At 36.4% G+C, this 23,055-nt stretch overlaps 2 protein-coding genes across 3 annotated transcripts in view; one reads left to right on the top strand and one right to left on the bottom strand.

Moving 5' to 3' along the window:
• NAA25 (N-alpha-acetyltransferase 25, NatB auxiliary subunit) overlaps positions 1–23,055 on the bottom strand; it is a 73,943-nt gene that overhangs the window by 38,169 nt on the left and 12,719 nt on the right. For both annotated transcript variants that reach the window (XM_059894987.1, XM_059894988.1), the window contains exons 4-11: positions 19,373–19,491; positions 14,860–14,934; positions 13,636–13,743; positions 13,188–13,266; positions 9,441–9,552; positions 8,548–8,637; positions 7,309–7,478; positions 5,028–5,140 (exon numbers count right to left, since the gene is read on the bottom strand). In XM_059894987.1, coding sequence (XP_059750970.1) covers positions 5,028–5,140; positions 7,309–7,478; positions 8,548–8,637; positions 9,441–9,552; positions 13,188–13,266; positions 13,636–13,743; positions 14,860–14,934; positions 19,373–19,491 — 866 coding nt within the window. The remainder of the gene's footprint in view (positions 1–5,027; positions 5,141–7,308; positions 7,479–8,547; positions 8,638–9,440; positions 9,553–13,187; positions 13,267–13,635; positions 13,744–14,859; positions 14,935–19,372; positions 19,492–23,055) is intronic.
• On the top strand, positions 11,548–11,877 carry LOC132347748 (large ribosomal subunit protein eL22-like). The gene has a single exon (XM_059894537.1). The coding sequence runs from the start codon at positions 11,548–11,550 to the stop codon at positions 11,875–11,877; it is 330 nt and encodes a 109-aa protein (XP_059750520.1).

The following is a 23,055-nucleotide window of genomic DNA, read 5'->3' as shown; positions in this document are numbered from 1 at the left end:
ACTAAACTATACTGGGGGAAAAGTAGGTAAGGGGAGAAGTGGGATGTTATGAACAAAATTATTGCCTTCCACAGTAAGATACCAATAGATGAAGACTATAACTGTAAAAATAAACAAATAGCTAAATAAGCCTATAATTTAGAAATATGGAGTTAAATAACAGAAGAAGCAGTTAAGGGTTGAAAGTGATTTGCCTGTACAGAGCCAGAATCAGGGCTGGAGAAGGCAAAGAGCTGCAATTGTTTTTCAATATAAGCCTTGTAGCACTATTTGACTTTTTCAATTTATACATGTAATTTTTGGAAACAAAAATTAAATTAAAATAAAAATCCTACTCAACATGTAGTTTCACATCTGTAATGACTTTACTTCAATTTTCTACAATTGTATGAATTTTAATTTTAATTATTACGATCAGATAATCACATTTGTAACAAAGAAACTGTGACACTAGTGTTCATGTTTTTGATTAAATGCCTATATAATTTCTATTGCCAGCTCTTCCATTCTTGTAAGCTATTTTATATACTAGTTATGTTTATTATTAAGGCTTTCTTTATTGAATGCTAAAGAATCTTCCAAACAGGTTTTGTCATGAAACAATACATTCATTTGCTATTCTAGTCTGTACAGTTTCACTGCTACACAAAAAGCTTCTTTAAAAACTGGAATTATTTTATTGTTAGCTTAAAACCCCAAGGCAAAGGAAACAAAATATAAAAACGTCTCTATGGGTGAGCCTCTTCAGGATAACTGGACTCAATGGCCCCCTCTTAGGGGCCAGTCCCATTTTAGAATGCGTCTCCTAATTCATTGGGACAACAGTTCTCAGTCTGAACCTTACTTGGACAGTTTGCAATCCTCTGACAAACATACTGCTGAGTGGCAGGATTTTTAGCTATTGAAGTCATCCTACATTTAAAAAGTTGTGGCAGCAAAATTACCCCTCTCAATTAAAAATTTACACAGGACTACAAAACTCACTGCAACAGCTTTAAATCCTTTGTCTCACTGAACAATGACCACCTCATCACTGCTAGTATTTCACTATTTCTAGAAGGTTCCTCCCAGTAGATTATTAGTATATGGGGTCACAGAGGCGATCTAAGATTTTCAAACATGCCAATAAAGCAGAGCTTCTGGTACTAAAATTTATGCTAGCAAACCTATATGAATCTCAGCTAAATGCAATATAAGCATTCCTCTAATGCTTTCCCATCATTTGATGCTTTAACTTACAAGACAGTAAGCACTACAAAACATGATCAATCATTCCCTACCTTAGCACTTAGCACATAATATGTGCAACAAACACTTAGTGAATGAATCTCTCCCACGTGGTTTTATTTTCTGCTTAAATCCCTCCAGTAACATGAAACTCACACAGTGTTTTTTAGAGAATTGTGACTATAAAAAAGATCTTTCTCTCACTGAGCCAAATTCTTAATTCCCTGAAACAACTTCTTGCTGGCCCTGTTCTCTTCCCTCTTCTACAGGAGAGCTTTTCAAATTATGAGAAATAAAGTACTCTGTCATCACCATACCAAACCTATCTCTTCCACTCAACCATTTCTCTCTCATAGGCTTCAAGTCTTTCTATAACCCAGAACCCTCTTTTCTGGATATGTTACAATTTATCTAGAAAACTTCTAAAGCTTAGCCTGTGCCCTATAAGCACAGCAACCCAAGAACAACTTTTTCTAAACCAAAGTGAACAGTGGCAGTCATTTCAGAACCCAGTAGAGACCACTGGCTCCTTACCAGTTTGAGAATGCACTGCTCCATTTGCCTTAGATGTGTAACCTCAAGACTGCCAAAGTATGAAGTGCTGGTGAGCTAAGGATATGGTCACCAAACAAATACTCTAGTCATTGCCACTGTGCTCCCATTGAGTTTCACTCATTCCATATGGGGAGGATAGAGGCTTTCTGGAAGAACAGGTTGTGGTAGGCCTGTGATAGGAAGACTTCCAACCTTCACTAATTAGAGTTTTTTATGAGTAAAGCTGACCAAAGTCACAGACTCTCTTGATATGTATCAGTATTTCTTTACATGATGTTGATATACATATAATTGATTTACATTGATTCTATCACATCAAAAACTCCCAACAGATGACAATTAACTACAATATGGTACCCAGGCTTAGATCCCAGAAAAGAAAAAGGACATTAATGGAAGAGCTACAGAAATACAAATAAAGTCTAGAGGCCAGTTAACAGTAATGTACCAAAGTTAGTTTCTTAGTTTTGACAAAGGTACCACTGTAATTTAAGATGTTAATGTTGGGGAAAGTTGGGCGAAGGGTAGAGTATAACCTTCTTTACTATCTTTACAACTTTCCTGTAAATGTAAAGTTATTCCAAAATTAAAGGTTTTTTTTTCTTTAATTTTATTGAAGTATAGTTGAGTTACAATATTGTATTAGTTGCAGGTATACAGAAAAGTGATGTGGCTATTTATTTTTTTCAGATTCTTTTCCATTATAGGTTATTACAAGATATTGAATATAGTTCCCTGTGCTATATAGTAAATTCTTTTTATCTATTTTGCTATAGTAGTCTGTATCTGTTAATCCCATACTCCTAATTTATCCCTTCCCCCCCTTTCCCCTTTGGTAACCATAAGTTTGTTTTCTACATCTGTGAGTCTGTTTCTGTTTTATAAATAAGTTCATTTGTATTATTTTTTGGATTCCACATATAAGTGATATCATATATTTGTCTTTCCCTGTCTGACTTACTTCATTTAGTATGATAATCTCTAGGTCCAACCATGGTGCTGCAAATGGCAATATTTCATTCTTTTTTATGGCTGAGTAATATTTCACTGAATATATATATACCACATCTTCTTTATACACTCATATGTTGATGAACACTTAGGTTGCTTCCATGTCTTCACTACTGTAAACAGTGCTGCTATGAACACTGGGGTGTGTGTATCTTTTCGAATTAGAGTTTTCATCTTTTCTAGATATATGCCCAGGAGTGGGATTGCTGGATCATATGGCAGTTCTATTTTCAATTATTTAAGGAACTTCCTACTGTTCTCCATAGTGGCTGTACCAATTTACATTCCTACCAGCAGTGTAGGAGGGTTCCCTTTTCTCCACACCCTCTCCAGCATTTATTATTTGCAGACTTTTTGATGAAGGCCATTCTGACTGGTATGAGGTGATACCTCATTGTAGTTTTGATTTGCATTTCTCTAATTATTAGCGATGTTGCGCATCTTTTCATGTGCCTGCTGGTCATCTGTATGTCTTCTTTGGAGAAATGTCTATTTAGGCCTTCAAGTTTATTTTTTAAAAATCCCTTAGATTTAGAGTCTCAGACTGCTTCAGCAAGAATGAATCATGATTTGACATAATCAGCAATTAACTGCTACAGTTTTGAGCAAATCAAAGACAAGATATTAAAAGGAAAGTCCACTGGACTTCATCAAACTTTAAAAATTTGCTCTGAGAATTCCCTGGTGGTCCAGTGGTTAGGACTCAGTGCTTTCACTGCCAGGGCCTGGGTTAGATCCCTGGACGGGGAACTAAGATCCCGCAAGTTGCATGGCATGGCAAAAAAAAAAAAAAAAAAAAAACCTTGCTCTGCAAAGGATCCTGTTAAGATGATGAAAAGACAAGCTACAGACTGGGAGAAAATATTTGAAACCATATATCTGACAAAGGACTTGTATCTAGAATATCTAAAGAACTCTCAAAACTCAATAGTAAAAAAATAAATCAACTAGAAAATGAGCAAAAGACAATAACAGACACTTCACTGAGGAGAAAATACAGATGGCAAATTAGCAGATGAAAAAATGTTCAACAGCATTAACCAGTAGGGAAATGTACATTAAAACCATAATGAAACATCACTACACATTTACTAGAATGGCTAAAATAAAAAATAGTGACAACACCTAATGTTGATGAGGATGCAGCGAAACCAGATGACTCATACATTGCTAATGGGAATTTAAAAGATACAGCCACTGTGGAAAAGTCTGGCCATTTCTTTAAAAAACTAAATGTGCAGCTACCATAAGACCCCACAACTGAACTACTGGGCATTTTTCTCAGAGAAATGAAGACTTAGGTTCCCATAAAAAAACATGCATACAAATGTTCACAGCAGCTGTATTTGTAATAGCCAAAAACTGGACACACCCACATGTTCTCCAACAAGTTAAAGAAATCGTGGTACATCCATACCATGGAATACTATTCAGCAATAAAAAGGAATGGACATGGTACACGTAACAACATGATGAATCTCCAGGGAATTACGCTGAGTAAAGAAAGTCAATCTCAAAAGGTTACAAATAATATGATTCCATTATATAACATTCTTAAAATGACAAAATTATAGAAATAGAAAATATCAGTAGTTGCCGAGGGAGAGGGATGGGGAAAGGAGGAGATACAGGGAGGTGGCTGTGGGTAAAAAAGTGTAGGGAGCACATGGAGGGACCCTGGTGGTGAAACTTCTATGCATCTTGTCTAGGTGGTGGTCACATGAATCCATACGCACTATATACGGCACTAAATATACACACACAAACACACCACACATATACACACAAATGAATGCATGTAAAATTGATGAAATCTGAATAAGTCAGTGGATTTTATCAATGTCAGTTTCCTAATTATGACACTATACTATACTTATGCTAGATCTTACCATTGGGACAAAGTGGGTGAAGGGTATACAGATCTCTCTGTATTATTTCTCTTACAACTGCATGTATATCTACAATTATCTCAAAAAAATATATATACACATACATACATACATACACACACACACACAGAACAGAAGAATCCAATTATCTACCAGGGGCTTATTCTCATTGCGGCTCAACTTTACAAGAAATCATGCCTTTAATCTGATAGCACCTAGACTACTTGGCTTGATAGAGCAATATCTTGATATCTCATGTTCACCACTTTCACCCATTTTAGAAAGGAAACCCAAACACTTAACCTAGTTGCAATAAATACAGGTACCCAACAGAACTCTGCTTACTTTTGTACACTGTGTAGCAGGCAAGAGGTCAACAAACACCTTGAGGTCTGTGAAACAACAAGGTTTATCCCCAAACTTTTTAAAATACTGGAACATTAATTCTTCTGGATCACCTAAGAGAGAGCGGGGGGGGGGGGGAAATATCACTAAATTATTCATGGACTGAAGCAATCTCTAATTTAAGTGAGAAGTCTGACTTGAAAAACATTTATTTCAATTAAATGAAAATTTTGCTTGAATGAGAATGAGGATGACAATGAGGGCCGGAAGATAGCTTGCCAGTTTAAAAATAAATACTAAAAAGGAGTTGACTCTTGCAAACTCAGTTTACCTGTTATTACACTGAGGAAATGTGAAGTTTTTCATTCAATTAAAGTTTAAATAGTTTAAAAGTTTTCATTGAAGTTTAAATAAAGACTTAAGTTTATATGCAAACATTAAACAAACATGCTTTTCTCCACAACAGTTCCTGAACTACTTAACAAATATTAAATATATGTTAACTAAATGAAAGGTAGTGTTTGTTAACAGGCACACCAACAGAAGAGAAAATAAATGGGAAGAGCCACGGGCCAATAACTCCAAAGTCACTCACTATGGAAAATTTAAACCTGGATATGCAGAAAGCTACCAGTTCATTTTATTTTTCCTCAAATTAAAAATAAAAATAATAAAAGTAAAATACTCTCAAATTGGACTAGACTTAGGAAGCAGAGATTTTTAACAAGGTCTCTGTAAGATTTTAGGTCTTGGTCCTGCTCACACATTTCTGGGAACAGAGATTCCATGGCTTTAATCAGATTCTCACAGGCCTCTGTGATCCAAAAGAGACTAAGAATCACCCACTGGTCTGGTAAAAAAAAAAGAAAAAAAATTTTTTTGTGTGTGGAGACAAATTTGTAAGATTCACCAATTTGTAAGATTCAGGCTGGTGAGAGAGAAGAGAAAGACAGGGGATGAATATAGGAAGTGTGAAAGCAGATCCAAATAGGTTTATATCCAGCTTTGGAAAGAAAGCAACTCTTTTTTTTTTTTTTGGCCACATCAGGCGGGTTGTGGGATCCTAGTTCCCCGACCAAGGATCGAACCCAGACCCCCTGCAGTGGAAGCACGGTGTCCTAACCACTGGACCATCAGGGAAATCTTAAGAAAGCAATTCTTTGCAATATACTTTAACAATATCTTGCTGAAAGTCACATAAAAATTTTCCTTTGCAATTCTGAAACAAACACCAACTAAAGTGACTGAGGTAGACCCAAAGAAAGAAGTCAACATGGAATTCAAAATTGGTTGTGAATAATCTACATAGGGAATGACAGAGAGATAGCCACAGTTAATTTTAGAATGAGCTGCAAAGAACATTAATTACATGATTAAAATGGACAAAGATGTTCTAGGATAGGTTTTAGGTATTGAGAAATGTTCATCATCTCAGGACAACTGGTCCCTAAAAAAACCTCCTTAAAGTTAATCAACTTTTAATGAGAACTAAATTTCTATAATGATGAGTGGGAAAAAAAGGTTTCTTTGGAGCTTTATCTTAAAAAAATGAAACTAAAAAAATTTTAAAGTTTATTCTCTTAAACTTAAAAAATTTAGGGTATAATTAAAACTAAAGCTAATTCTTAGTATGATCAAAGAATTACTGATTTTGGGGGGAGTGGTGCTTTTTTCCCCATAAAACTGTGAATTAGTACAATATGATAACATTTATTTCTTATGCAGTAAGCTCAGAAAGAACCATTTTACAAAAACCTCTAAGGGCTTCATCAAATTTCCTGAAGGCCTCTCTTAATGCTTTACTATCCAAATCATACTTCTCTCCCATCTTGTCATTGTCCTAATAAATTTTCTCCTCAACTGTTAACTGCTCTTTAACTGCTCTAACTCTGCCAGATGTTATTTCGTCAATGGTTTTGTGAGTGCTTAGAGTAGATTTTCAAGAAACCTTTCATTCACTTCTTGAAATCCTGAAACTTTTATAAAACTGGCTATTTACTTTGAAATTGATTTTGACATTATTGCTGGGTCAGCAAAAGAACGCCTGACGAAGACTGATGGAATAGGGAGAGATGCTAAAGTTAAGCCGAGCTGCACGTGTGATTGAGGGCTAATTTTATAAGTGATCCATTCATTAGTTAATATTTTCAGGTTATGAAGACATTTGCTTCTCAAACACAACTTTATCACTGTAGGCTTCAGAGAATAGATACTGCACTTGGGTACTGAGGGCATCCCTGTATCTTCTCCAGGGTTCCCAAATATCATTACAGCTTCTTACCCAGTTTGTACTCATCATTAAAACCTTGACGTCGTAAACGTCTAATCAGCTCCAGTTTAGCTAGATGTGGTCCTCGGAGATGGCGAGAACTTTTAGATTCTTCTGTTATCCGATCTTCTATAAATCTCACAGCCTCTTCTGCAGAATAATGTACTTCTCCTTCTAAAGAGCTAGGTATAAACACATGAAAAAGGTATTTTGTGCCTCTATTGTCCATCCTAAAACTTAAAGTCAAGCCAAATTGATTTCAAGAAACAAATGAAAAATAACAGAAAGTACTTTGATAATTATAAAACAACACAAATTAGAATAAAAGAGAAATATGAGCATATTCTGACAGTTAACATGGCATATGATTCCTCCCAATTTTGGCATTTGATTATTGCAGAGTGACTAACGACCTCTACCTCTTTCTTAAAGAATGAATAATTTTGCATATATAAAATATTACCTAATTAAAAACATAAGTAAATTTTATTGCTAGAAAAATGAGGCTGAGAAAAATTAGATGACTTACTTAATATTATAAAGTAAGCCTCAGTTCATAATTGGTATCATAAATCCTATTTTGTTATTCACTTTTTTAAAAGAGCCCATTTATATTTATTGTGCTATTGTCTGTAATAGCCCCCAAAACAGGAATCAGCAACAATACAAGTATCTATCAACAGCAGACAGATTAAATGAATTTGGTACATTTCTAAAATGGAGTTCTCTTAAGTCATTAAAAAGAATTAATCAGATCTGTATGCACCATATATGGAAAGATGCCCAAGATACAGTTTAGGGGGTGAAATACGAAGTTGTAAACCATTACACATAACATAATTGCATTCTTATGTTAAATAAGAATAATTATGTTAGTATATGCATAATATAAATAAATCGGAAGAAAAGACACCAAACTGTCTTTTCCAAATAAATCTGGGAGACACCAAACTGTTATCAAGAGTTATTTCTGTGTCAATTACATCTCAATAAAACTGGAAAAAGAAAAAAATCATCCTGGGATGATAGGAAAACTAGGAACTAACACTTTCCACACCATACATTTCTGTACTAATTTAAGATTTTTACAATGAACACATATTTATTTTAAAATTTAAAAATGGAAAAAGTCTTGCTTTGAAAGAGATACATTATTGAGACAGAAAAAGAGAACTCAATTAGGCTTACAATGAAATCATTTTGCTACACCATACTAAAAAGTGTTGTAATTCAGGAAAGAAGACAACTTACTGTTCACCTTCAGCAGGAGGAGTCCAGGCTTCTTCAATCAGTCGAAAGACAGAATCGAAATAAGTCAGATAGAACTGCCAGTCATCTGAGCTAAAATCAGATTGAATGGTGCACACAGGATTAAACCCAAGTTGTGACAAATCTGCCTGAGGAACCATGTTATTCAACTTATTTTCTAAGTTATATTTTAGTCTTTACTAGGAGAAGCCCAACCTTCCCTCTGGGTTTCTTCTACAGCCCTAAAAGGGCAACAACTCCAGAGGCATTTTCAAAGTCAAACATTTTCAAGAAACTACTCTTTCCTTCAATAAAATGACCAGGTCTAAAAAACTAATATTTTCAGGACTTCCCTGGTGGCCCAGTGGATGAGACTCCGCACTCCCAATGCAGGGGGCCCGGTTCAATCCCTAGTCGGGATGCCGCAACTAAGAAGTCTGCCTGCTGCAACTAAGAAGTCTGCCTGCCACAACAAAGATCCCGCGTGCCGCAAATAAGACCTGGCGCAGCCAAAATAAATTAAAAAAAAAAAAAAAAAAAAAGCTCATGCAGCCCTTAATAAAAAACTAATATTCTTAACAGAAAACTCCCCACATTAGTGCTTTCTAGGGGGGCTAAGGGGAGGCTCTCTCTTTTAGACCAATATTGAGTTTGACAAATTAATGACTTTTCAGCATTCATTCTGAATACTTAGCACCCTGGTGGCGTAAGTTCCATTACACCTCTTTATTGAAAGATGAAGGCTCATTAAAAACGTTAAAAAAATATCCAGAACACACAACTAAAAGATTTCACTTTATGCCCAGAAATCTCAAAAGATATAGACCAAAAAAATCAATGGTGAGACCTGAAAGCCCCACTCCAGTCTCATAGTCCAAAAAGAAGCATCTACTTACTTTTTCAGTAAGAGGCGCCGAGAAAGGGCATTGCACTCTGGCCACCTGCTCAGCTTCTTGTACATAGCCATGCATTTATTTTCCCGACTCTGAATCTCACTTGTTAACTTCTCTACAATTAAAAGTTATAAAAGTTGGTAAGCTGGTTTCATTTCTGCTCAGAAACCAGAACAAAATCCATATACAAGAAGGAAGCTGTCACATTTTCTTATTCACTCTCTTAGAAAATGGGACCACTATTAGGTACAAACTACTATCTCACTAAAGATTACTTTCCTGAAAAGAAAAATCGTATATTTCTGATACTAAACTTTTTAATCCTTTTCTTCTGTAAAATACAAGGATCCAGAATGTCTTGAGTTGAGGATCTAGTATGTGGGATACACATAAAATCCCAACAGCATCTAAGGACTGGTATATTTAGACCTGATATATTTAGACCATAGACAGACCATCCATACACTTCCAAAACACTGAATAAGCTTGGACTGGAATGAGATGAGAAAGGGGAGATGTTATGAGGAAGATAAAAAAAGAACAGAGATGAATCAAACTCTTCCAACAGCTGGGAACAAAAAAACTAGGACTATATTTCTGAACAAATTAGATATGCCCCGTCCTTTTAGAATGGTTTAGCAGATTAAGGATGCCAACAATTACATTATGAATTTTCTATAGAGAATCTAAATTGTAATTATCCATACAACTACAACCTAACTGAATAAAAACAGAAAGTTGACTTGTACCCACCTGCAAGGAGGCTGAAGTTAGAAAGTAACATTAAAAATAAAAATAAAAACAAAACTCTTCCTACATTTTATATAATTAAAGTAGTTAACTCAGCTACTATTACAGTTTTGTGATAGCACAAAGTCTAGTAAAGGATATACATACTTGTAAAAAACAAAGTCTTTTTAATGGCTGGACCTAATGAGAGTTCTGAGGCTACTCATCTACAGTTAGTTACTCCCAATAACCATAAAGGCACGATTAAAAAAACAGGGTTGTCAAAACGATAACTGCATTCCCACGAATTTCTCCTAAGGAAATCAAAGATGTGTAAATATTTAGGAACCAAAATCTCATAGGTGTCCAAAAATAAGGGAATAGTTAACGCTATCTATGAAGTTCATACAAATCAGTTTTCCAACAACAAAGGAGGAAGTATTTTCACAACAATGGAAAAAAGCTAACTTCTTTAACATGTAAAGTACTCTTGCAAATCAATAAGCAGATTAACCAAATTTTTAGAAATAGGAAAAGGATAAGAAAAAGCAGCTCAGAGAAAAAGAAAATATTAATGGCTTTTAAATAAATGAAGAAATAATTATCCTCCCTCATAACTAAATAAAAACTGTAAGGTATGTTTTACCTATCTCATTGAAAAACATAAAAGGTTTGATATGGGACTTCCCTGGTGGGCCAGTGGCTAAGACTCCACACTCCCAATGCAAGGGGCCCGGGTTTGATCCCTGGTCAGGAAACTAGAGCCCATGTGACGCAACTAAGAGTTGTGCCACATGCCACAACTAAAGATCCCGCACGCGGCAAGGAAGATCCAGCATATGGCAACGAAGACACGGCCCAGCCAAATAAATAAATAAATAAATATTTTTTTAAAAGTTTGATCTAACATTTTGATAACATAGGTGGGTAAATATGCAAAGAAACAGGCCGTCTTACAATCTAATAGCAAATACAGCTGGTGGAAATGCACACTGTAGCCTCTTAGAGGGCAATTTGGCTTATAGCAAAGATGTTCCTTGCAAATAGCCTAAATACCCCTCAAGGATGAGCTATGTAGTAAACTGTCTACGTTTATACTATGGAACATTGGGCAGCCATTAAAGAGAGTGAGGTAGTGAGGTATATCTCTAAGACACACTGTTTAGGTAAAAAAACATAGGGTCTAAGAGTATGCAGAGCAAAGGTCACAAACTCAAATGCCTTCATAGGACAGACAGAATAAACATTTAAAAATTTTAAAGAAAAAAAATATTTAATAAGAACATTGTGCTGAGTAAGATTACTCTTAGGGTCAAGGTACAGTATGTTCTCAATTGTGGTTTAAAAAAGTAGGGGGCCCCTTTCTGCCTCCGCTGCCACCATGGCACCCGGGAAAAAGTTTGTGGTGAAGGGGGGCAAAAAAAAGAAGCAGGTCCTGAAGTTTACTCTAGACTGTACCCATCCTGCAGAAGGTAGAATCATGGATGCTGCCAATTTTGAGCAGTTTCTTCAGGAGAGAATCAAAGTGAATGGAAAATCTGGGAATCTTGGTGGCGGTGTTGTAACAAACGAAAGAAGCAAAAGCAAGATTACTGTAACTTCTGAGGTGGCTTTTTCCAAAAGGTATTTGAAATATCTCACCAAAAAATATTTGAAGAAGAGTAACTTATGTGATTGGTTACGCGTAGTTGCTAACAGCAAAGAAAGTTAAGGACTGCATTACTTTCAGACTACTCAAGGTGAAGAAGAGGGGCTTCCCTGGTGGCGCAGTGGTTAAGAATCCGCCTGCCAATGAAGGGGACATGGGTTTGAGCCCTAGTCCGGGAAGATCCCACATGCCGCGGAGCAACTAAGCCGTGCACCACAACTACTGAGCCTGCACTCTACAGCCCGCGAGCAACAACTACTGAAGCCCACGTGCCACAACTACTGAAGCCCGCACACCTAGAGCCCATGCTCCACAACGAGAAGCCACCGCAATGAGAAGCCCACGCACTGCAACGAAGAGTAGCCCCAGCTCGCTGCAACTAGAGAAAGCCCGCGTGCAGCAATGAGGACCCAAAGCAGCCAAAAATAAATAAATAAATAAATTTATTTTAAAAAAAAAAAAAAAAGATGAAGAAGAGGAGGAAGATGAGGATTAAAACTCAATTATCTGGGGACCTCCCTGGCAGTCCAGTGGTTAAGACTTCACCTTCCAATGCAGGGGGTGCAGGTTTGATCCCAGGTCAGGTAACTAAGATCCCACATGCCTCATGGCCAAAAAACCAAAACATAAAGCAGAAGCAATGTTGTAACAAATACAAAAAAGACTTCAAAAAAAATGGTCCACATCAAAAAAAAAACCAAAACAAAACAAAACTCAATTATCTGGAAGTATGAGTTCTTGAATAAAACTTAGGACCCCAAAAACAAAAAAAAAAGGGAAGGGGGAGGGGAAAGATACTACTTTAGAAGGATATACAGAACAGGTAACTGGAGAAGGATGTAGAGGGCAGAGGGTTGGAGATCTGGGGTAAAATCATACTCCTTGAATTTTCTGAATCCATGAATTATTTTCATTCATTCATTCATTCATTCGGCTATGCTGGGTCTTAGATGCGGCACATGGGATCTTCGTTGCCGCATGTGGGATCTTCATTGTAGCATGCGGGATCTTTAGCTGCGGCATGTGGGATCTTAATTGTGGCATGCAGGATCTAGTTCTCTGACCAGGGATCGAACCCAGGCCCCCTGCATCGTAAACACGAAGTCTTAACCACTGCACCACCAGGGAAGTCCCCATGAATTATTTTCAACTAAAAATTATTTTTTAAAAATAAATACAAAAAAAAAAATAAATAAAAAAAATAAATAAATAAATACAGAAAAACCTGAAAGAATCTAAAATGATCACAAGTGATTTTTTAAAGACTTTGTATCTTTGTTTCTGTATGTGGAAGAAATTTTCCACAATAAAATTTGTCATGTTTAAATAGAAAAACAAAACAAAAAAAACTTTAAGAAAACTCTAAAAATTACCTCCTAATTTTCCTCTGATGACATCCAAGGCTTCCTGGTACTTTCCCAAACGTTCTAGGATCATATAATAAAGTTCAACCTTACAGAAAAAACAAACAAGAAGTGCAACCATTGAAACTTTTCAATAATAAAAAGATAAGTCATTTGTATGTTTTTTAAAAGCTATCTAACAGAAAAGAACACTATATCTTCAAATAAGATGAAATTAACAGTGAGACTCAGACCATAGTATCTCTCCTGTCTATATCTCAGCAGAGAGTACGTTCTGGAAACATGCTAGAAACAGCTCCTCCACTCATTATACCTAGGCTAGGGAGTTCCAAAGCTTCACATTTACACAAAAGGCAAGAGTGAGGACCCAGTTCTCTAAATGGAATAAAGCAACAGTTCGTAATATTATAACAACATCAAAAACATGCAAATACAAAGTGGGGCTTAAATTACTCACTTCAGCCTCTGCTTCTATCTTGTCCTCTTTTACCATTTTTTCTACCATTCTCTCAGCAAGGGGCAGAAACATCGTTTTTGAGAGGTTTTCATCCTGCGCTGATATAGACTAAAGGAGAAAAGATAAATGTTTGCACTATTTATATTATTACCATGCAGACCATTATTGTGACTTTGGCACATAATTATCAACCCACTATGTCAAATATCAGACCTAATTTGAACTTGCCAAGAAGATACATTAGAGAGTGGTTTGCTTTATAGAAGATTTCTTTACTAAAGATTCTTATCTTATGCATTCTTGAAATACATGTTTCCACAATATGACCTAACTTTTAAATATTAGGCCATTCATACATTTTTTTCTAGAAATATGTTAAGAGGGGATATGTTTATACTATTTAGTATATATAAAGGGTACCAGGTATTCAAAGGAGTCAAAAACCTTTGAGATGTCTTCTTGAGACCTTCACATATTAGAAGCGAAATGCCAATTCCTTCTATTTACAGTATGGCTTACTATTAGCTACAGTTACCTTAGCATGATATTAATCATTTTAACATTGCCAAAGATTCTGCTCAGAGCTCATTTACCCCCTGAAAACAACCTTTCAGGGTAGCTATTATGCTTATTTTATAGCTAAACTAAGGTTAAAAGATTCCCCAACAGCTCAAGAGACCTGGTGAAGCCAATGTTTGAAAGCAGACCTGTCTGAACCCAGAGCCTCTCTGTTCTTAACTGCTACATTTTAACTCCTTCCTCCCCATCCTCTCATACACAGTATCTTATTTTGGTACTTATAGCTGCTCTGGGAGATGAGCATCTCCATTCTGCAAAAGAGCAGACTGAGGCTCAGAAAGCAGAAGTGATGAAACAAGGTCACCCAGTTCAATGATCTGTTCAACAACCAACAATAGTGCCTTAAAGACAAACCTCAAGTTAAAATATCAAACATTTCGAGGCTCATACTTGATCAAGTAACCCAGTAATGGATCTAAGATTCAGGGGAAATACACTCTGTGCTACACATAAATAAACCAATATATCAACTCAAAAAGAACACTAAAACTCCTCAACTCAAAAAAATCAACTGACAATATGTCACATCCCTATTTGACACACGCTGCAACACATTACCCAAGATGTTCAGAGGACACATTAAGGACAATTACTATATACAAAAATAAAAACAAATCTCAATCCCATTCTGAATGCCATACTCACTTGCATTATTAAGCTCATCACAGACCAAAAGTAGTAAGGGTTTTTGGGGACAATCTTATATAGAGCCATGCCAGCCTGAAAGAGAGAAAGCCATAAATACTTAATTTAGAAAACATCATACAGAGGGTAATTAATGACCTAGACATGTGGCAAGAAGTTTCCTAGGAAAATAGCAACATGTTTACATATTCTGGTTACTGTAAGTGCCTAGTAACTTGATGGTTGTTCTCTATAGGATAACAATAGAGGTAATCCCAAAGGTGAATTTTTACAACATCAAGAATGATATTTCACCTTTTGAATCAGATTTTCTCAAACTGAAGCCCAGTGTTCCTAGAGAATACTGCAATCCAATATAGTTCTGGTAGACTACCAAGCAAAAACAAAAGTTGGGTTATGAATGTATATCAATAAACTTTACTGAAGCCATTGCACTAATCAGTTATAGTAAAACAAAGAAATCCAGACAGTATATTTAAACTTCAAAATCAGATAAAATTACTCTGACATAATTCAAAAAATAATTCTTAGGTTAGGAAAATATTCAGGTTCTTTCAATATACCATTAATTAGAACTGAACCCTCTCATTGTGAAATGTAGAATATGCAAATACTTAGAAGTAGGAACATGGCACAAAGGAGCAAAGTAGATCTATTCATGTAAAACTGAGAATCTGTCCATAATTGCCAACTAGTAATCAATGCTAAGAACTCTGTCAGCTAATTATCACAGTTACTATTTTATTTTTTAATCTTTTGCCTATCTTCAATCCACTTGAAAAAATACATGGAGCCCCTATTAAGTGGAAGGAAATGTCTATTCCTGCCAAAGATACAAAGATTGAGTCCCGATCCCCAAGGCGAGGGAAAGAGATAAGACAAATATTCAAACGACTAAAATATTCTTGGCAATAAAAATAAACATCCTATACAGGGAATTCCCTGGCAGTCCAGTGGTTAGGACTTGGCACTTCCACCGCCGGGGGCCGGGTTCGATCCCTGGTCAGGGAACTAATAATATCCCACAAGCAAAGTGGCACGGCCAAAGAAAAAAAAAGAAAACAAAAACAAAAACACCACACTAGGGTGTTTCCAAGGAAGGCAAGGTTAGTAAGTTTGTTTATTCCTTTCTTTTTCTTTTTTTAAGGAAAAGTAGGTAAGAGCATTCTCCAAAGTAGCAGTCTTTCAGATGGACCTTGAAGGTGAAACAGAATGTCTATAGGCAAAGATGGGGGGTAAGAATACATACACAGCAAAAAAAAAAAAAAGAATACATATACAAATAATACAATTATTTGGGGTGAATGGATAAGTGAGTGAATCAATTCGAAGTAGGAGCAAAATGAGTAATTAAACAAAAACATTAAAGAAAGAAAAGACATGTGTTGACAAGAACAAGTAGGACATCTAGCTGAAACAAAAAATTAAGAGCAGGAGAAGGGAAAAGGGCTAAAAGGTAGACAGAGGTACCTTTGTTATAAGGCATTCCAAAAGGAGTCTATACAGAGTAAGCGAGTGATATGTATAAATCTATACTCTTCTAGGAAGAGTATTTTAGCAGTACTGTGAAGAAAGAAAATAGGGAGAAAGAAGAGGTGAGGCAATGAAGAACTAAACCAGGATGAGGTAGATCAAATAGAAAAAGAGACCTCAGGGAATTCCCTGGCAGTCCAGTGATTAGGACTCCAAGCTCCCACTGCTGAGGGCATGGGTTCGATCCCTGATCCAGGAACTAAGATCCCGAAAGCCCCGTGGCCAAAAAAAAGAAAAAAAAGAGAGAGAGAGAGAGACCTCAAAGACACTGTGTAGGTAGAATCAAGATGATCTGGAGACAAAATGGACATAGAGGATGAGAAGGAGAGTCTAGAAGGGCTTGAGGTCCCTGCTCTTAACACCAAACTGGAGAAATGAAATGGAAAGTGTTAGAAAACCAATTTTATTTGATAACTTGGGGAAAGAAAACATTTTTATAATGACACACAGAAATAAAAAGGAATAGAATATTAAATTAACATGAACTTTTAACATAAAAGAGAAATTTCATGCCCACACCTTACTGTCTTATAGGTGATAGCATTCTGCTGCTACAGAAACCTTTTGACCAGAGAGAAATTTGAAAAACATGGCTGCAAACTGGTGACTCAGAGAATAGGAATGTCACTTACAGAAAAAGGAAAGTCTAGTCACCATATGAATGACTAGCAACTCTTTATTCAAGGTGGTTTTAAATTTACCTGCCAGAGATGATCTGTGGGGCAGAAGTCCTTAAATCTTCTGATTCCCTGGCTTCCCTCCCTCCTACCTCCACCAGTTTATGCAAATCACTCATTTATTTAACAAACGTTTATCATGCAGATGCTCTTATAAGAAGTGAGGATTCAGCAGTGAACAAAACAGAAGCCCTTATAAAACATAACATGTAATTTATAAAATACCTATTACCCCAGACTGACATTCCCCTTTCAAAATAAGCATACACATAAGCTAAGAACTGTAACTACCTTAAGCAGCAACAAAGGCAGAATAAAAATCAGACATTCCATTCTAAGACATTTAACACTAGAGGACTCCATTCTTCCAATATATTAGACTAAAATAATGCAAAAGCAAGCTATGGTTAAAACATATTAAGAAACCATAACTACTAAGCCACATCAAAGCAATGTCTCCAAAAAGCAAGATGCAAAATTGTATATATCTCTGGCAACATGTAAAGTTAAACCATACAAAAATATAATCTGTTCAAGTGGCAGATTATTTTTTTCCCTTTTTCAAAATTTACCTTAATATTGCTATTGCATGAACTTGTACTTTTTGTTATTTTGTAAGTGTGTGTATAATATATATTCAAAAATATATTTCGTGGGATCATAAAATTAACACATGCTTAAAAAAAAAAAAAAAAGAAAGAACAGAAATTAAGATGGAAAGTATCCACAGCCCTATATCCTGGCAACATTTCGGTACATATACTTAATAAGGAAGGGGGGAGGGGAGGGGAGTGAGAGAAGGCCATTTTACAACCTGCTCTTCTCAATTAACATGTATTGGGAATATCTTTCTATGTCAACAAATAAAGACACACAGTACCACTTGGGGGGGGTGGGGTGTTGCATTTTTTTCTACCATATAGGTGAACTATAATTTCTTTAACTGTCTGTATTAATGTACATTTAATATACTTTACTTAAAACATATTCCTAGGGGTTTCCCTGGTGGCTCAGCGGTTAAGAATCCACCTGCCAATGCAGGGGACATGGGTTCGAGCCCTGGTCCGGGAAGATCCCACATGCCATGGAGCAACTAAGCCTGTGCGCCACAACTACTGAAGCCCGCGTGCCTAGAGCCCGTGCTCCGCAACAAGAGAAGCCACCTCAGTATGAAGCCCGTGCACTGCAATGGAGACCCAACGCAGCTAAAAATAAATAAATAAAATAAATTTAAAAACAAAAAACAAAAAACATATTCCTAGAAGTAAAAATGATACTAAGGATTTATATGTATATATGTTAGTGTTGCCAATTTAAAAAATATATACCCATTTTACAATAAAAGAAAAATTATAATCTGTGAATATTTTTCCTGAGAACATATCAATACTCCAACAATAAATAAAATAATGATAAAATTTCTTCAAAGAATTACATTTGGGCCAAAAAAAACTCTTCCAATTTAAAAACTTACATAAGCAAATACAAAAATTGATTTGAAAGAGAAAGGGTTTATCGTAATATAGTATCTTCCACCCTCCCTGGTCTACCTGTCTATTGTTATAGTTTGATATTTCAAGTAAACAAGACAAAATAAAAATCCAAGTAGGAAAGCTCAGCCTTCCGAACATATTATATCCACAAACAAAGCATTTCTTTAAAAAGTCTAGCTTGACATCATAACCCTTTATGAGCTTAAGAGTGCAAATTTCATTTCTCTGGGATATCAGTTGTATGCACCTATTAGTCCAAATGTATCCAAATGAGGCTCCTTCACATGTATACAAGGAGCACCTAAAATGTGCTAACTGGCAGATAAGCTGCATCCAGAGGAAAAAAAAAACAAACAAGCATTCCAAGCAATAGGGATTTTCCCCCCATGGATTTAAAAATCTTAGCAGGCTATATAAACAGTTAAATTTACAAAATAGATGTAAACTTTTACAGTTAATCCTTTTATAGTCTGTTCATTTTTTGCTCTAGGATTTCTGCCCATTTTCTGAAAATATAACAGCAATCTGATGCAGTGAGACAATCTGCAGCCAACTTACCAGAACCAAACAAAACATACCATCAGGCCACAAAGGAACAATCACATTTCCCAAAGAAAACATTTAAAGAACTTGAATAATTGTTCATCTTTAAAACACACACAAAAAATAACTGGCTGATCTCCACACACAAATACATAGATTCACTTCTACACATATATGCAAACACACACATGCAGACACACATACCACTGCAGTTAAACCACATTAATAGAAAATCCTGCAGCCCAGGAGGTTTGGGCATCAAGTTACCTGTTGCATTTTCTTGTATTCGCCCACTCTGGCATAGGCCATGAAGAGGTGAGAGTGATATTCCTCACTATTGGGAACTTTCTTCACAGCTGCCTCATAAAGTTTTGTGACTAACTCCGCTAAAACAAAGAGAAATAGAATTTTCTTTAATTACTGAAATATAACAAATCTTAACAGCATTTAATTTTTTTCCTATTTGGAGGAAATAGATGTCTCCTATCATTAAGGAAGAAGAAAGTATTTGCTTTGCCTCATCTGCTCATTACTCTTACCTTGCTTAGGTGTTTTCCGATGAAGCATGGAATAGGTCAGACCTCCCCATGACGTTTACAATGAACAAGACCCTCCAGGATCTATCTAGCCTTTCTGCCTTCTTCCAAACTCTTCCCTCCTGCACTTCATGCTCTAGCTACATCAAACTACTTGTAGTTCCACTAGATTCCCTGTGTTGTATCAGACCTCCATGACTTTAACAGTGTTCCCTCTGCCTGGATCCCCCTTTCCTCTCTTTTCTACTGAGTGAACATCATCCAAGACCCAGTTCAAATGTAATCCTTCCTTGAACACGATCTTTGCTCCTCCATCCCAGTTTGATCACTGCTTCCTTCTGCCATCTTTAAATCTTTTAAATAACGCTCTTATACAATTTATTAATACATAATGCAACATACTATCTACTGATCTATGTTTCCTCATAGACTATGAGTAACATGAAAGCAAAGAATACCTTTCATCTTTGACTCTGATACAATACTTGTCATAGAAAAACATTCAACCAATACTTGTAGGATAGATAATTATTTTTTTGAAACGCTGGGAGAGAATCCATACCCCTAAATCAACATAATCCCTAAATAATCAGATATAATACCTCAACTCTTAAGTTTTATCTTTTATAAGAATGAAACACAAAACTGAACTATAAAATAACATTTTCTGCCTGCTAGGTTGGCAAAAATTTTATTTTATTTTTTCCAGTTTTACTGAGAAACAATTGACAAAAGCTGTATATTTTTAGGAGTACAACATGATGGCTTGATGGCAAAATTTTTTAAGTCTAAGAATACCAATGGGGCTTCCCTGGTGGCGCAGTGGTTGGGAGTCTGCCTGCCGATGCAGGGGACACGGGTTCGGGCCCTGGTCTGGGAGGATCCCGCGTGCCGCGGAGCGACTGGGCCCGTGAGCCACAATTGCTGAGCCTGCGCGTCTGGAGCCTGTGCTCCGCAACAGGGGAGGCCGCGATGGTGAGAGGCCTGCGCACCGCGATGAGGAGTGGTCCCCACTTGCCGCAACTGGAGAAAGCCCTCGCACAGAGACGAAGACTCAACACAGTCATAAATAAATAGATAAAAGAACGTGAATTTCTTTAAAAAAAAAAAAAAAAAAAAGCAAACTGGGCTATTCATTTCAGTAACAGTCAAGTGGTCTTAGTTTGCATAAAAAAAAAAAGAATACCAATGACGGGACTTCCCTGGTGGCGCAGTTGTTAAGACTCTGAGCTCCCAATGCAGGGGACCTGGGTTTGATCCCCGGTCAGGGAACTAGATCGCACATGCATGCTGCAACTAAGAGTTCACATGCCACAACTAAGGATCCCACGTGCCGCAACTAAGGAGCTGGCGAGCTGCAACTATGGAGCCTGCCTGCTGCAACTAAGACCCAGAGCAAATAAATAAATAAATATCACATTAATTTAAAAAAAAAAGAATACCAATGACAAGGATGCGGAACTCTGGAACTCTGATACACTGCTAATGGGAAGGTAAATTTAGAAGACAAGTTGACACCATGTTTATCTTTAGGCTGAACCTACACATACCCTATGACCTAGCACCTCTACTCTAGATTCTAGTGTAGTCACCCAGTGAAGTATCTGTGGCAGTAAACATGAATTAACTACAACCACTTGGATATTAGATGAAAAGTGCAAGTCACAGAAAATGTACAGCATGAATCCATTTATATTAAGTCCAAAATAAGTGAAACTACTAATGTATTACTTAGAAAAACAAATGTGATAAAGATTTAAAGACAAGCAAGAGAATAAAAAATATTCAGGATAGCAAATCCCTCTTAGGAATTAAAGGGGAAATGAGATTGATGAAGGACACACAGGGAGTCTTCTTAGTACAGACATACCTCATTTTATTGCACTTCCCTTTACTGTGCTTTGCAGATATTGTGTGTTTTACAGATTGAAGGTTTGTGGCTAAGCCTTGCATCTAAGCAAGTCATTGGCACCATTTTTCCAACAGCATTTGCTCACTTTGTGTCTCTGTGTTACATTTTGGTAATTCTCACAATATTTCAAACTTTTTCATTATTATTGTATTTGTTATGGTGATCTATGACCAGTGATCTTTGAAGTTACTACTGTAATTGTTTGGGGGCACCACAAATCACAACCATATAAGACCTTGAACTTAATCAACAAATATGTGTGTGTTCTGACTGCTCCACTATCTGGCCGTTCCCATCTATCTCTCTCTCCTCAGGCTTCCCTATTTTTTGAGACACAACACTGAAATTAGGCCAATTAATAACCCTACAATGGCGTCAAGTGAAAGGAAGAGTGCCACATGTCTGGCACTTTAAATCAAAAGCTAGAAATGATTAAGCATAGTGAGGAAGGCATGTCGAAAGCCAAGACAGGCTGAAAGCTAGGCCTCTTGTGCCAGTTAGCCAAGTTGTAAATTCAAAGGAAAAGTTCTTGAAGGAAATTAAAAGTACTACTCCAGGGAATTCCCTAGAGGTCCAGTGGTTAGGACTCCGACCTTCCACTGCAGGGAACACAGGTTCAACATCTGTTCGGGGAACTAGATCTCACAAGCCGTGAGGCACGGCCAAAAAAAAAAAAAAAAGTACTACTCCAGTGAACACATAAATGATAAAAAAGTGAAACGGAGAAAGTTTTAGTGGTCTGGATAGAAGATCAAACTAGCCACAATATTCCCTTAAGCCAAAGCCTGACCCAGAGCAAGACCCTGACTCTCTCTTTAATTCTATGAAGGCTGAGAGAACTGGGAAACCAAAAAATTCATATGACTCACTTTACTGCAATATTCACTTTAATGTGAAACCAAACCCACGATACCTCCAAGGTATGCCTGTACTGATAATGCTCTATTTCTTAAATTGCGTGGTAGGTTTATGAATGTTCATTTATTCCACATCAAATGTTCTATTGCTACATAAAACATATTCTTCTATAATATGTATTATTAAAGATATGTATTTCATAATAAAATATTTAAGAAATCAACAATGAAAAACTTTGTTTATAGATGAAACTAGGCAGACTATCTAGGATATGCTTAGAAATAATCTGGCAGGCAGAGGGGTATACATAAAATTGACCATGTCTCAATAACTGCTGAAGGTGAGAAATGGACACAAAGGGATTTATTATGCTATTCTCTGTTTCTATGTTTGAAATTTTCCATATTAAAAAGTGGAAAAAAAGGCAACTCTTTCATTTAGCAAATCAAAATGCCATAAATGAAATTCAAGTCCTCATTCCAATTCAAGGATCCTAATACATGTAAAATATCCACTCTGCCTACAGCCTTTGCAAGCCATGGTTAATGCATTTTTTACCTGTTGCCATCCATCAAATCATGAGTGATAAGTAAATAAGACAAACAGAGAACTCAGAAATACCCAAAAAATTAAGCACAGTTTTA

Source organism: Balaenoptera ricei, chromosome 14 (assembly GCF_028023285.1).
Source record: "Balaenoptera ricei isolate mBalRic1 chromosome 14, mBalRic1.hap2, whole genome shotgun sequence".
Lineage (NCBI taxonomy): Eukaryota > Metazoa > Chordata > Mammalia > Artiodactyla > Balaenopteridae > Balaenoptera > Balaenoptera ricei.
The sequence above is the reverse complement of the archived record's forward strand: the minus strand, read 5'-3'. Positions and strand labels throughout refer to the sequence as shown.

Bases quoted from the DNA above. Each gene is read 5' to 3' on its own strand.
- LOC132347748 (XM_059894537.1), top strand. From the start codon at position 11,548: ATGGCACCCGGGAAAAAGTTTGTGGTGAAGGGGGGCAAAAAAAAGAAG.